Below are 14,649 nucleotides of genomic sequence, written 5' to 3'. Positions count from 1 at the left end.
CAGGCACAGCTTCCTTCAACGCCAGCTTGTCGAGGGAGCCTGCAAACTGTCCGCCCAGTCCATTCCCTTTACCAAGCCTGTCAACAGTCCTGGGAGTTTCTCTAGGAATTTCTTTGATGACAGGAACCCTGGACTATGAAATTACTGAAGAGGTGTCACTTTTTAACATGTGTAGAGCTTAGCTGGGACCCTGTCAGCCATAGGGCTTCTAAAAGTCCTTCAGAATACCAAAAACAATACAAAATTTGAAAGTTTTCCAACACATATGTGACACGTCCCATAAAATCAGTTAGCTTTTACTGATCTTAAGAGAGCAAACTTGGTTCATTTGTCCGGGGGAAGAGGGGCATGCTCAGCTGTATCTCAGCATCTTTGCACTTTGCTGCTAGAGTCAGGATTTCAACCCTTTGCTGCTAATGAAACAGGTTACTGTGAGTCGTAGGGTTTCCAGAGTTGTGATAAAAACTGGTCTGTCACGCCCCTTCACAAGGCCAAGCCCCGCGAGAGCAGTGCAGACCACGTCTGAGTAACGAGCACAGCCATGTTCAATACAACTCATGCACCAACAGGCGGCAGGCCAGGCACACACTGGAAAGAGGCCCCTGACCACTCCCACAGCCAGTTTCATGAACCAGGTCGAGTCATCTTAGATCCAGGGACAGTGGTCAACAGAAACGAGGGTTTGATAGTAACAACACCTTTACTGCATTGTCCAGCCAAGGACAGAAACACAACACTTCTTAACTTAAGAAAAACGCCAGGCAGTTCCTAGTTCACTACAACTACTACTACAGCAAAAATTAGCCCACTCAGTCATTTTGGTCGTCATCCCAGTCTTTCTTCCCAGTGGGAGGCTTGGGCCCACCGGCTGGTTTTGCCATGATGATCTGCAACACAAAACAAGAATATACTTACAAACTCAACCTTTAGGAGGAAAAAAGACCACGTTTTTATTGCCTGACTGAAGATTAAGCAATCATCTAGACATAAGCCACGGGTTTTACGGTGTACATGGAATTCAGCGCTCAGCCGAGTTCCCTGCTTTCCGCAACATTAACAGCAACAAAACCCACACCCATTAGGGAAGGGCACTCATTCCCTCCAAGACCTGCAGGTCAACACCCATGGAGCCGAGACTGCCACGTACCACCGGCGTGAACCAATCAACATGGCACCCAATTTGCTATTTATACACGAGTGTTGTCTTGCCAACCATCTTCATCACAATTTCCTTGAGGTTTAGGAACTTTAGGTCCACCTGCCAGTTTTGCCATTAAAATCTAGTAAGTTCAACACTGAAAATTTCTAGTCGTGCACCTGAGAACCACTCCAGCGGCAGGAAGCGTGTGGCACGAACCCAAGTTCACCTATCCAGTTCCCTGGTAAGTTAAAGCACACACCAGAAGCCTCTGCTTCATCTACGGTGCGCTAGCCCAGCATTCCCCAAGTACAGCCATCCAGAGGCCTCGACACTGGGAGCCCTGGGGGATGTCAGACTGATGGGGGGCGGGCCTAAGCTGCAGTCGGACATCCTTAGTGCTGCCACAGAGGTGGGCCACTGCGCTCACCAGCCCTCAGCCCAGCTTGTGGCAAAGAGGGGCTCCCCCTGTTAGAGTGCACTGACCACCAGGGGGCAGCTCCTGCATTGAGCATCTGCCCCCTAGTGGCCAGTGCACATCATAGTGACCGGTCCTTCTGCTGTTCGGTCATTTGCATATTACCCTTTTATTATCTAGGAGGATTTGTTTGGAAAAAAGGGAGAAGGGAGGTGACAGTTTAGGGCTGAAATACATTTGGGAGAGTCTAAATTAAATTAGTCGGGTTTCCTCAGAATAGAACTCTCCAACTCATACTTTCTGAATCTCAAAACTAGAAACAGTGTTGCTTCCCAAACGTACATTAGGAAATGTTCCTGGGTTTGGCTTCTGTTTAAAGCACAATACCACCCCTCACCCGCTTGGTTCCCACCTCTTTGCAGAAGCTTCCATAAGAAATATGAACCTTAAATTCCTGGAATACCACTTTACAAACTGAAGGTAAGTTCAGATTGAACTAAAGGCATTATCATTTCAGAATCTAAGTGTAGCTTGATTTCTTAAACAGTACCAGGACCAGTTCTCGAACTTTCGGGGCCTCATAACCACCTGCACGGCTTCTTTAAAACACACTGCTGGGCCTCCTTCCAGAGTTTCTGATTCAGTGAGTCTGGGTTGGGCCCCAAAATCTGAATTTTTACAAGTTTTAGGTGATGCTGATTTGTGGACTGTTATTTGACAAAGGTCAATCCATCCCTTCTACATTATGCAACACTTACAACTGATTTCCAAGTCCCGTCCCACAATATACGCTTCACAAAATTAGGTACAAATTCATGGCAGCAACACACACTGGTGAATGTGGTCAGAGGGTGGTCAGCACCTATTTTCCCAAGTGCAGTCCAGGCAGACAACAACGAACTCACGAAGCCCAGGCTCCCGTTTAAACCCAAGACCCAAAAGCACCTTTCTGACTGAGGCACTCGGCGACTGCAGCTACTGTCTCGCTGGGAGAGCTGACATTCAGAAAGGGTCTGAGTTAAGGAACTGCCTCTGTTAGAGTATCTGCTCCCATCTCCTGTCCCCTTCTACTTTTGATAGTTTTCATTCTTGGCCTCATGCTAACTTTTAAAACAAGCATTTCCTTAGGCTTCCACTATGTTTATTTAAAATCTGGAAAATACGTATTTTCAATGAAAACTACCCAATACATCAATGTAACAACTAATAAATCTACCACACAAAGCCCAGCTGCATTTTGCTCATCTCGTGATGGGCAACGTGCTCTCTTGCACTGAGCTGCCATCTGTATTCCTGTCAACATCACCAACTGGTCCCTGTGTTCAGGTGTCTAGTTTCCACCCCACTTGCTTCTCACAAGATTAATTTGGCATAACTTTCACTTAATGGATTGATACTGTGCTCCCACAAATTACAAGGTTCTATTAAGTACGTATACTTCATTGCTTAGAATCACTTCTAGAATTTTGTAGAAAAATATATTTCATTAAGTTTACTAGCAAACACCTTGAAAAATTATAAATTCAGGTTTGTCTCTGAACCCAGTAGTCGTTACCACAAATTTTTTTAAAAGCGGAGAAATACTATGATTTTTAATATCTTTAAAATCTTTTAGTCCTACCCCTACACATAATTTGTCACATAGTAGAGTTAAGCACCCAGTTCCTACCATCTCATGAATTTCTTATAAGCTGGTGACCTGCAGTGTCTGCCCTCTGTCCTGCCTCATTCCTCACCCACGTCGCCCTGAACTTCCTCTCCGTGCTATTTTACAAAGGGCCTGAAAACGATGACTATAAATCAGATCGGTTTAAAGACACTGGCCCGGCCGGCAAGGCTCAGTGGTTGATTATCGATCTATGAACCAGGAGGTCACAGTTCGATTTCCGAGCAGGGCACATGCTCAGATTGGGGGCGCAATCCCCAGTAGAGGGCGTGCAGGAGGCAGCCGATTTTCTCTCATCATTGATGTTTCTATTGCTCTCTCCCTTCCTCTCTCTAAAATCAATAAAAAAAACAAAAACATTTGAGGGTAAAAAATAAAGACTAGAGACACCGTTGCTGGCCCTCCGACACCTGTCAGGTGAAGGTGAAGGCCACTCCTGTGAGCAGAACGAGAACTGTGCTCGGTCCAGTCCCATGAAAACACACTACTGAGCCGCACGAGTATTGGTTTTTCTAAAGATCAGAGCCTCCCCCTCACCTGGTCCACTCTGAGCACCGTGACGGCGGCGTTGGTCGCCAGTTTGATGGCCCAGTACTTCCCCAGGTACGTGTCCAGGACACCAGCCTCCAGCATGTCCTTCACGGCAGGGACTTCAGCCTGTGGGCAGAGCAGTTCTCCCTTTAGGTTCTTTATGTGGAAATGTTTACAGGACAAAAGTGCCACCCTACACACGCTATAGAAGGTTACTAATAAAGCAAGACACTAAATTCTCATCCCTGTTCCTTTTACACGAGTATTTCTACTTGCAGGTTTTGCATTCACAAAATCAGGTTCACAGTGTTTTTCCCAAATACCTCAATGTCTAATCCGACATTTTTGTTTCCTTCCTGATGCACTGCATAGAGCTTGGAGATGACTTCGTTGGCTTTAACCCCCGAGTTTTCCGACAGTGCCCGGGGAATAGCTTCAAACGCCTCCGCGAACTTCTTGATGGCGTACTGTTCAAGCCCAGGACACGTCTGCAGCAGAAACAAGCTTGTTAACGTATTTGTTCAAATCGCAGGAGGAAAGACACTGCACCCGAGAAAGCTATACCTCTCCGTAGGACGTGATCTGCTTGGCTAACTCGATTTCTGTTGCTCCACCTCCAGGCACAAGACGTTTATCCTGAACATGTAGAAAAATGTCAATGAGCAGGAGTTTTGTTTTCTGTACTCGGTTCCCGTGCTCCACCCAGGGCCTGCTGGTCAGGACCTGTTCCTCACTCTCTAAGCACAACTGTTACCCAGATGTAGAGCTCTGGGCGTCAGGTACATGATGAGGGAGAAAGCATGAATGGGAGCCGGTCACACCTGCAGACCAGCACTAAGAGCTGTGCCTGTGAAGGAACCCACCACAGCCATCCCTTCAAGAACAGCTCACGATCTCAGGTAGAAGAGGGCTCTGCTCCCCACCAGCTGTCCCGGGAAGGCCTCCCCGCGCTCAGGAGTCTGTGCACTGCGCCTGAGCCCTGCAGTGAGCGCCACCTCCAGACGCCTCGGTACTGACCCTGGTGAGAACTTTGAAAGTGTTCACAGCGTCATCGACCGCCCTCTCCACGTCGTCCATCAGGTTGTCAGTGGAGCCTCGGAGCACGATGGTGGAGATGGCCCCGTCCTCCTTTTCTGTGGGTCAAGTGCAGACATTTGGGGAGGAGTAAAGAGCACGAGCTCCCGTGCTGCAGGCACCTGCGCCCTCCCCACCTACCGTGCTTGAAGACCACCACCTGGGTGTCCCCCACTTCTGAGAGGGAAACACTGTCACAATGTCCCATTTCTTCAGCCACAGGAGGAGTCTGGAAGAAAGCGACCATTGTAACAACAGTAACCAATAGGCTTGGCCGTTTGTTAATGTGTCCAAAATGCATACCAGCCTAGGCAGAGCTGTAGCACCAACAGTCTTACACAGCCGCCGGAGGTCCCACTTTGAGTTCAGCCTTAAAAACAAAACCCAAAAAACAAAGACCTCAATATAAGCAGCTCTGACTCCACCAGCTAGGAAAATGCAGAGATCAGGCAGGAACTGTACACTGGTCCCCACGCCACACACTATTGAAGGCTCGAGCTCAGAAAAGGTTGGATTGCGCGGCGGGCCCAGGTTGGGGCGGGGCGGCGCGGGCCACGCATTATTCTAGAACAGGGAGCTTCAAGTCCCCGTCGACATTGAGGGGTCAGTTGTAAAACATGAGGGTACGTAGAAAACGTCTGCTTTCCTGTGGCAGCCACATATGCAGGGAAGAGAGCAGGGATTTACCTGCTCATTAGACCAAGTATGAGAAGAGGGGGGTGGTAGAGGACCTGTCCAGTGCCTCAAGTCCCGACCCCACACTCTGGTGACTGTGTCAGGCCTCTGCCTGGAACGCCTTCCCTCCCTCTCTTCAAATGACACCCCAAGATTAACCCTTTGCGGTCGTATTAAATTTGGACATGGGTGTCGTACTGGTCGAAATTAATTTCCATTGAAAGAGCAGTGATACATAACATGCAAGATTATGAAGGATAAACAAGATTCATTAATTCTTTTCTGGAACTACGTCACTACTAGTAGAATCACTACAGACGTTATCACTTTCTACGTCAGAGTCGGTATTCAAGGTGCCAAAATAAAACTCTTCATCGTTACTTTCAGATTCGCAGTCCACTTCTTTCGGTAACTTCTTTTTGCCATTTTGGAGTATTATTTTGAAATATCTTAAGCGAGAATGCCTAATTACAGTTAAACGTAATTTGTAAAGCTTTATTTGAAATTCTGCGAAGTATCTCCGATGCTTGTCGATTTCTTCACTCTCAAAAGGCGACGGACTCGCCACGGCGTTTTGCATGGCGAGTGTGGAATGACCGCGTTTGTTTGTACTGAGTTTCGATATCTCCGATTTGTCGGGGCAATGTTTTGGTTTGTGACAAGGTCGCTTAGACACTTAAGAGCTTTCAGAGAAATTATGAACGGATACATGAATGAATAGAGTTAAGATTCGTACGGTTCCTTGCTGTGGTGCCTGAGAGCAGACATACGACCAGAAAGGTACAAAAGCTTTGGTGCCTGAGAGCAGACATACGACCGGAAAGGTACAAAAGCTGTGGTGCCTGAGAGCAGACATACGATCAGAACGGTAAAAAAGCTTTGGTGCCTGAGAGCAGACATACGACCAGAACGGTACAAAAGCTGTGGTGGCTGAGAGCAGACATACGACCGCACAGGGTTAAGTTAGTTCTTTTGCTCTTTGATCGAATACCTTACACTTCCCTTTTTTAAACAGCCGTGCTGAATGTGATCATGCCTCACCATCGACAAGCCCTTTAACAGAGATGAGCAGAAGGAAGCAGCCCTCACCTCACCAGCATGACGTTGTACTTGTTTGCATAATGGAGAGCCATGTCTGCCACCTTGCCGCCCGTGACGATGACATTCGCACCGGTATCAGCGATAGCTTTGACTTGTGCGTCCATAAGGTTTTCTTCTCCCTTACTGAAATTCATCAGCTCCTCAGCAGTCTTTATCAGCACTGTTCCCTAGCAACACAAGCAGGAACTCTCTTTAAAACCATCTCACGGCTTTGATGTTCAAAGTCATAAGATAGCATTCTACTGAAGACATAAACATTTGGGAAAAACATGAAAATACACGTGAGTATATTATGAAGCAGAATACGAAACCTTTACAATAGACACCCAGCTTGTTCCCTGCCTCTCCCGTTCCAAAACGGACACCTGCTCCCTGACAGGCGCCTTGGCGGAAAGGCTGGAAACACCTGATGTTAGATGTTTTGTTGGGCAAGGGTCCTGGTAACAATGTGGTTCTTCCGCTACAACAATCATCTGCCACGTGCCAAACGACAACGATAGGCTTTTCTGTACCGAGCAGACATTTTTATAAGAATGTGGACTGACCACTCCCCACCCAAACCTGTCCCACGTCTGAACCCATCAACAACTCGATTTCAACAATCTCGGGATGAAGCCAGCACTGACCCATAAACTTCAAACTTGACGTAACATGTATTTAAAAAAACACAAACGTATCAATTTTAGTTACATCAGCATGTTTTTCTTAGGGTGCTATCGAAGCCCAACATCACCTTTGAAAACACGAATGAACAGCACGCAGTACGGGGGTCCCCGTGGGCACTCTGCCGCTCAGTGGGTAACTCCTGGCGGTCAAGGCCACCTTTACCACCATAGACACCACACCACGGCGTACAGACTCAAACTCAATATTCAGTGTTGGAATTAGACATTCAAATATAAACCCGGCGTTAAAAACCAGACATGACCTGAGCTTCCAACGATTTCACAGTATTCACTGGCTAAGAGCAAACCGCCCCAGAACAGAGAGCCCTGTAGCTGCCTCAGCGGGCAGCCCCAGGTCTCCCGGTGCTGGTACCTTGGTCTCGGTTATCATGCCGTCGAAAGGACACGAGTACACAGCTATCTTCGCGTCTTTGACGGAGGTCACGTCTCCTTCCGCTTCCTTCTTGAAAACCATGCCGTGCAGGACCGAAGAGGAGCAGACGCCTGAGCCCTGAGGAGCGACACCAAAGCCACGATGAGCTCACACGTAGCACCTGGGCTGTGCTGATCCTGCAGTCACCAAAAATACCCCTTCAAGAGTGACAGACAGCAGCACTGACTCCCGGGGAATGGGTGGGAAGGGGCCACCGATATGGGGGAGGGGAGAGGACCTTCAGTACAGTGGGAGGAGCCAAAGACAGAAAACTGTTCTCATCTACCCACCCACCCATCCATCCACCACCTACCCATCGTCCACCCCCACCCCCAGTACTGGGTGCCGAGGAACAGGCACACTCGGTACTGGGGCAGAACAGAGAACAAGCATCGTTTCCGATCTCCCAAGTTCACCACTTAACAGGGAGGGAGCACTGCACGGAGTCAGAAAACAGCATGGGCACCTTTACACACACAGAGCGGGCACGTGCACTTGTGTAGGCTAAACTTCCGCTACATCAACAGTCATATGGCAATGTGCAAAACCACTAATTCTGGTTTTAATAGACCAATCAGACATTTTTATGAAAAACACAGGCTTATTTCAATGCTAACATTGAAGTTATTATTGCAGAGCAAAGGACAACTTCCATCCCAAACAAAACTGCCCTGCCCAAGCTTGTGTCTCTAACGCAGCACATCCAAAAAATATGAAGATCAGTGTTTGGCTATGCACGCTCTCACCCTTCAAGCTGTCATGGAAGAATGACAACTTTAGCCCTAACCGGCTTGGCTCAGTGAATAGAGCGTCGGCCTGTGGACCGAAGGGTCCTGGGTTAGATTCCGGTCAAGGGCATGTACCTCGGTTGCAGGTTCCTCCCCAGCCTGGGCCCTGGTCAGGGCATGTGCAGGAGGCAAACAATTGATGAGTTTTTCTCACATCAGTGTTTCTCTCTGTCTTTCCCTCTCCCTTCCACTCCCTCTAAACACCAATGGGAGTTGACTGATGAAGAAGAAATGGGAATGAAGAAGTGTCATTACACTCAAAATATCCCCAGGTGAGGATTAAAATAAATGAATCAATCATAAGTGCCAAAACCCAAGGCAAGGTTTAGGTGTAGATTAACACAATTTTCCCCCCCAAAACAAGTAACTTATCTAGGTCATGTCAAATGCATTTTCTAAACTTACCAGAATCTTACAAACTCTGATGTTATCCACGTTGAAATGGCCCGACTCAGGAAAGATGGACACTGTGGAGAAAGAGGACGCGCATGAGGAGCTGCACGGGGACAGCGAGGAAGCAGCTCCGTACCGTCAGACAAGTGATTTTGGATCTTGACTCACCACAGGCCTGAGCAATGAGCTTGGCCAGAAAGGCTTCATTGCCGTACTGCTTGCTCATGATGGACGTGTGGAGAAGAGAGGCCACTTCATCAACATCCCGGAGGTTTTTTGCAGAACAACAAACCAAACTGGGGAGAATCTCGTGGGCTTTCCTGCAGGCGATTTCATAGCCTTCGATGACCTGCCGTGTGAAATGCAAAAACCGTTCTCAAAGGCAGACTTATGACAAAGCAGCACATCATGGCGACCCAATGAACACGTACGTTCATTTTCAGTATGAAATAACAAACACACGTCCAGAACGACATTCATAGCAGAGCCTACGAGTTAGGATAGCCGTGGGCCAGAGGCCACATCTGAATCCTAACCACCACTTATTAGCTACAAGGTCTCGAGCAAGATTTGCCTGAGGCCTCACCCCCTTCTCCTGAAATGGCCTGGGGTCGTTTTATTAGCCTCACAGGCAGGCTCTGGTGCGGACGAGGCGGGGCCTGCAGAGCCGGTCCACAGCACTGGCAGAGGGAAGGCTCACGCTCGCTGGGGCTCTGAGGATGGCTCTTGGAAGCAGTGGGGGTGTGCATGCATGAGCACACACATGCACATACGTGAGCACACACATACTAACTAGGACACTAAAGTAAACGCTTGCCTCAGAGACCGACAGGCCGATTCTCAGGAGCTCCTCAGCCAGCTCCAACAGAGCGCCGGCAAACACCAGCACGAAGTTGGTGCCGTCTCCAACCTCTTGCTCTTGCATGTGCGAGGCCATCACGATCATTTTGGCAGCAGGATGCTGCACCTGGTGGAGGGAATTGAGTTTAACAGCAAGTTAAGGCACCGGATATTTAAAGCAATACAGCCATTCATTCCCATTTCTTCTTCATCAGTCAACTCCGATCTCCCAGGGGCCAGGGACTCCGCTGCACAGACCAACGGTGTGGTCACGAGGGGACAACCAGGCATCCCTGGTCCCTGGCCACACGTGGTCACTGTGAAGGGGAACGCCCTCAGTGTGTATGCTTTTCACCTGCAGTCACAGCACATCCATCTCCACACACCAGGTCAGAGCGTCATTGTATGTTCACTCAATTAAAAACAAAGTAACTTCCACCACTAGTTCTAGGCCTTTTAAAAAAGCTTTATGAGAGCTAAAACAGGTATCATTTCAGTGGGGCATGAGTCTCACCTTCTGTGTTTATTCTTAATGTAAGGGAATCAATTGTGATTTGAAAAAGGGGAATAGAAAATTTCTTCCAAAAAAGTATACCAAGATTTTAAGTGTTTTCCCCCTTAGAATTCAGATGCTTTTTTAGAAATGAGAAAGGGGTACCAACTGACGGTGAGAAAACTCAGAAGTCAGTACTATGATCACATCATGAGGATTGTATTGCCACCACAACCAAGCGACTCCGAGAACAGCACAGCCCACAACGCTCACAAGTCCCTCCAGCATCTTGTGCAAATGTTTTATTCAGTACATTAAGGATATACTGTTATTTAATAAGTGAGAGAAATGTTAACACACCTATAGGGTTTCATTTAAAAGGACTAAGTTGCCTGACCGGTTTGGCTCAGTGGATAGAGCATCAGTCTGCAAACTGAAGGGTCCTGGGTTCGATTCCGGTCAAGGTCATGTACCTTGGTTGCAGGCACGTCCCCAGTAGGGGGTTGTGCAGGAGGCAGCTGATCGATATTTCTAACTCTCTATCCCTCTCCCTTCCTCTCTGTAAAAAATCAATAAAATATATTTTAAAAAATAAAATAATAAAAGGACTAAGTTATGCGGCTTTAAGCGCCAAGTTCAGGAGCATTTGCGGAGGGTCACGCGGCCTCTGGGACAGGCGGTGACAAGTGCTGACTGTCCCAATAACCTGCGGCCGTATCTCTGCTACCGACTCTCAGAACAGCTGTTTCATTGTCACCAAGCCAAACAAATGGTCTTTTCTTAAAGCCACTGCTCTGAGCATCAACTGTCCCTGCCTTGGATAAGCCACTTCAGAACCAGACAGCATAGCCACCTGTGCGCTTAGCAAACCTACTTATTGTTGTTGTTAATCCTCACCCGGGGATATTTTTCCATTTACTTAAAATTAGAAAACAAATGTTTTCGCTGATTTCAGAGGGAAGAAGGGATAGAAACATCCACCATGAGAGAGAACCATGGATTGATTGGCTGCCTCCTGCACACCCCCCGCCGGGGATCAAGCCCGAAAAACCAGCATGTGCCCTGACGAGGAATCGAATGCTGACCCCTGGGTTCACAGGCTGAGGCTCAACCACTGAGCACACCAGCTGGGCTCCACTGATTGGAGAGAGTGGAAGGGAGGGGGGGAGAGAGAAACACTGATTGGTTGCTCCTGCATGTGCCCTGAACAGGGACGGGGACCGAGCCTGCAACCAAGGTACGTCCCCCCCCCCCCACCCCCCCCGAACTGAACCCAGGACCCTTCAGATTGCAGGCCAGGGCTGATCGGTTTCCTTCCAAAAGCACCCGACAGGGGACCAAACCCGAGGCCTCTGGTGCATGGGACGAGGTCCAACCAACCGGACCGAGCTGGACCGGCCAGGGCAGAAATGAGGTTTCTTCCAGGTTAAGATCTACTTAACCTTCGAGTTACCAACACAGTTCTTGGCTTTTTAAAGGAAGCAACTTACTTCCAGCTCTCTTAAAATAGTTGCCGCATCATTTGTCACAAACAGCTTCTCCAGGTGGTTGATAACCATTTTGTTCATTCCTGAAAGTTAAGTTAGAAAAGCAAGTCCATAACCATTCAAATCTGTCTCCAAACACCCAGGGAACGCTAATTAAAAATCTGTTTCCACGCATTTCTTAAACTGGAAAACCCACCTGACTCCAACTCTCCCACCGCCCCAGCGCACTCCTAGGCCACGCCTCCCCTCGCATCTCCCCAGTCCACTTGGGACGATGCCAACCTCGTCTCCTTTATGATCAATAAATATAAACCATACTAATATACACAGAAGAATCTACTTAAAAGTATGTTTAGTTCTCTGCTTATTCATCTGCGTTAACTAGATTCCGTTGATGGCAAGAGGCCAGAGAACCTTCCCCCTTAAGTCACAAAGTCAGTGTGAAATGCTGGGCACCTGTAACACTGACCGTGAGCTCCCGTCTAACAGTCAGAGCTCCAGTTTTCCTATCGTCTCCCGAGGACAGAAAGGAACGTCTGATCCCTACTTTCCTAAAGGCGACCTGAGCTGCTGATTCAACACTGGAACCTGAGTGGCGTCTCTGGACTGAGGTAGCATCAGCCGCCCTGTAGGCCGCCCCCAGCGAGCAGAGGGGCCGGAGCCCGTGCTGCCCGACAGACAGCAGAGCTTGGAGATAGATTACCGTTCGGTCCGTACGCCGTGCGAGTGGTCTGGGCGAGCTCCTTGCAGGCCTGGATGTTCCTGTACACGGCCTCTTCCAACCCTGAGAAATGCTGGAACAGACCTTCTGATTAGGACAGGAAACAGGAACGGTCCTTCCCAGGGACAGTGGGGTCGAGAGTGGCAGCACCGCCCCGGGCCGTCCTGACCACCAGGCGACGCAGGGGCGAGAGCCCGGGGCCTGGTGCCCGGTGTTCCTGACGCAGAGGCCCCACCAGCGTCACGGATGGAGCATGGCCGGCCCGCAGGGACCCGGGACGTCCTCCACCCTCTCTGCAGGGAAGGCCAGGGCTCCTCCAGGTGGGGCACCGCCCGACTCTCAGGGGGCAGGAGAGGGAGCGGCTGCTGTGTCGGGGCCTGAGCTCAGCGAGGCCAGCAACTCGGGGTCCGCTGGTGCACCTGCCCCCACGCTCAGGGCCCGAGGGCAGGGTCCCGATGCCGCTCAACAACCCGCCCCTCGGACAGGCTCCCCGTCGCGCACAGAACGGAAGGAACCTGCTGCGTTCGGGATGCTCTGGACTTGGGGTGACTGTGGCCTGTTTCCCCGAGAGCCGCTTCCCCCAGCACAGCAGCCCCACGGACCACCATGCGGAGCTCAGCCCCTCGCCCCTCCCGCCCGCGGGGCCAGTCCTGCACCCAGTAGCCCACGTGCGAGCGGACACCGCCCGGACAGGACGGCGGTCCCCGCAGAGGAGCTGTGACCGCAGCAACTCCCGCTCGAGCTGACGCCGGCTCTCGGCCGGCCTCCTGCCTCCTCCCGGCTCTCGCCTCTGAGCCGAGCCGGGGCCCCCCTCGGGGACAAGGCCCCTGAGCTCCACTCCTCTCCCCGTCCTCCGCGCCCACGGGCCTCTCCGGCCGGGACACCCGCACTGTGACCGGGCGGCCTCCCCTCCGCCCAGCCCTCCGTCTGCGCCGCCATCGCTGAGCTCCCCTCCCGCTCCGGTCCTGCTCCGCCATTGCTTCCCCAGCGTCCAGACCAGCGAAGCCCCGCTGTCCTGCCCACAAGAGCTCGCTCCCGACACTGGCCGAGACGGAGCCTCGCTGCCGGTGTCCGTAACTGACCGCAGGGAACGGGGGGAGAGCGGGGCCACCGGGAATAGCCGGCGCCCGGCCGTCCCGGAGCACGGACACTTGGAGGCTCCGGGGACACCCGGGCCCGACCCCCATCGCAGGGGCTGCGGGCCGAGCTCGCCATCCCCGGTCCCGTGGGGCCCGGACCACGTGGCCCGAGGACCGACGGCCCCGCCGCCCGCCCCGCCGCCGTCCCGGAGGGTGGGGACCAGGCGCGCGGCGGGACGCGAACCCGGGGTCGCGGGGGGACGGAGGCGCCCAGGCCGGACGCGCCCCCACCCCGGGCACCGCCCTTTCTAGAACCTTCTCTCCCTACGACCGCGGGACCGGGAGCGGCCGCCCTCCCCTCCGCGGCCGCCACGCCCGCCCCGCCCCGGCCGGCGCCCTCACCTTCGCTCCCTCCTTGAGCATCTGCGCGAAGCCGGGGGCTTTGGGGACGTGGAGCGCCATGGCTGCGCCGCGGGAGCCGTTCACGCGCCGACCCGGAGAAGCGAGGGCCGCACAGCCTCCTGGGAACGCCGCGCGGCCTCAGGCCCCGCCTTCCCTCCGAGGCCCCGCCCCTCCCCGCCGCGGGCGGCAGCCTCGCGAGACGGAGCGGTTCCCGCGCCCAGACCGCGCTGACGATCCCCGAGCAGGTCGATCGGCCCGGCGGGGCGCGCTGTTGGCCTTCGGGTCCGCGCACGCGCAGGCCGCCCAGGCGAGGCGCCCGCTGCCGACGGCTCTGGCTCTGCGGGCGCGGGGCGTGGGCCGCCGCGTGTCCCGTGTCCGACCGGAGGCCGCGGCTGCAGCTCGGATGAACTTGCACGTCGTCCTGCAGACCCGCCGGCTGGGTCGAGGCGGGTCCCTTCCCGCCCGGAGCCCGGCCTGCAGGGCGGTTCGCTGTGAGCGAGTCTGACGCCGAGAGGCCTGCGCGGGGGGACGGTGCGGGCCGGGCCCCTGGGCGCGTTTCCCGCGTCGCGGCTGCGGCCCCGGCTCCGGCGCCGGGGTGGGCGGTCTGGGTCTCGGGTGGCAGCGGTGCCCGGCGCCCGGTTCGGAAGCGGTGGCTCCTCCGACGGGTCAGCGCTGTGCCCCGGACTCACCCTGGACGACAGCCTCGGAGCCGGCGCCCCCCCCCCCCCCCACCCGGGCCGGCGCT

General features: G+C 52.5%; 1 protein-coding gene across 1 annotated transcript; it reads right to left on the bottom strand.

Annotated features, from left to right (window-relative positions):
* Positions 1–681: 681 nt before the first annotated feature.
* Positions 682–14,062, bottom strand: CCT8 (chaperonin containing TCP1 subunit 8). Its single transcript, XM_036349551.1, has 15 exons — positions 13,905–14,062; positions 12,406–12,496; positions 11,706–11,785; positions 9,700–9,849; positions 9,051–9,231; positions 8,895–8,956; positions 7,642–7,779; positions 6,592–6,770; positions 5,131–5,197; positions 4,969–5,056; positions 4,771–4,886; positions 4,318–4,389; positions 4,077–4,241; positions 3,760–3,879; positions 682–887 (listed from the first exon to the last, which is right to left on the bottom strand). The coding sequence occupies exons 1-15, from the start codon at positions 13,962–13,964 to the stop codon at positions 810–812; spliced, it is 1,647 nt and encodes a 548-aa protein (XP_036205444.1). The 5' UTR covers positions 13,965–14,062; the 3' UTR covers positions 682–809.
* Positions 14,063–14,649: the final 587 nt, after the last annotated feature.

Source organism: Myotis myotis, unplaced genomic scaffold, assembly GCF_014108235.1.
Source record: "Myotis myotis isolate mMyoMyo1 unplaced genomic scaffold, mMyoMyo1.p scaffold_m19_p_2, whole genome shotgun sequence".
In the NCBI taxonomy this organism is placed as follows: domain Eukaryota; kingdom Metazoa; phylum Chordata; class Mammalia; order Chiroptera; family Vespertilionidae; genus Myotis; species Myotis myotis.
This window is presented reverse-complemented; position numbering and strand designations above follow the sequence as displayed.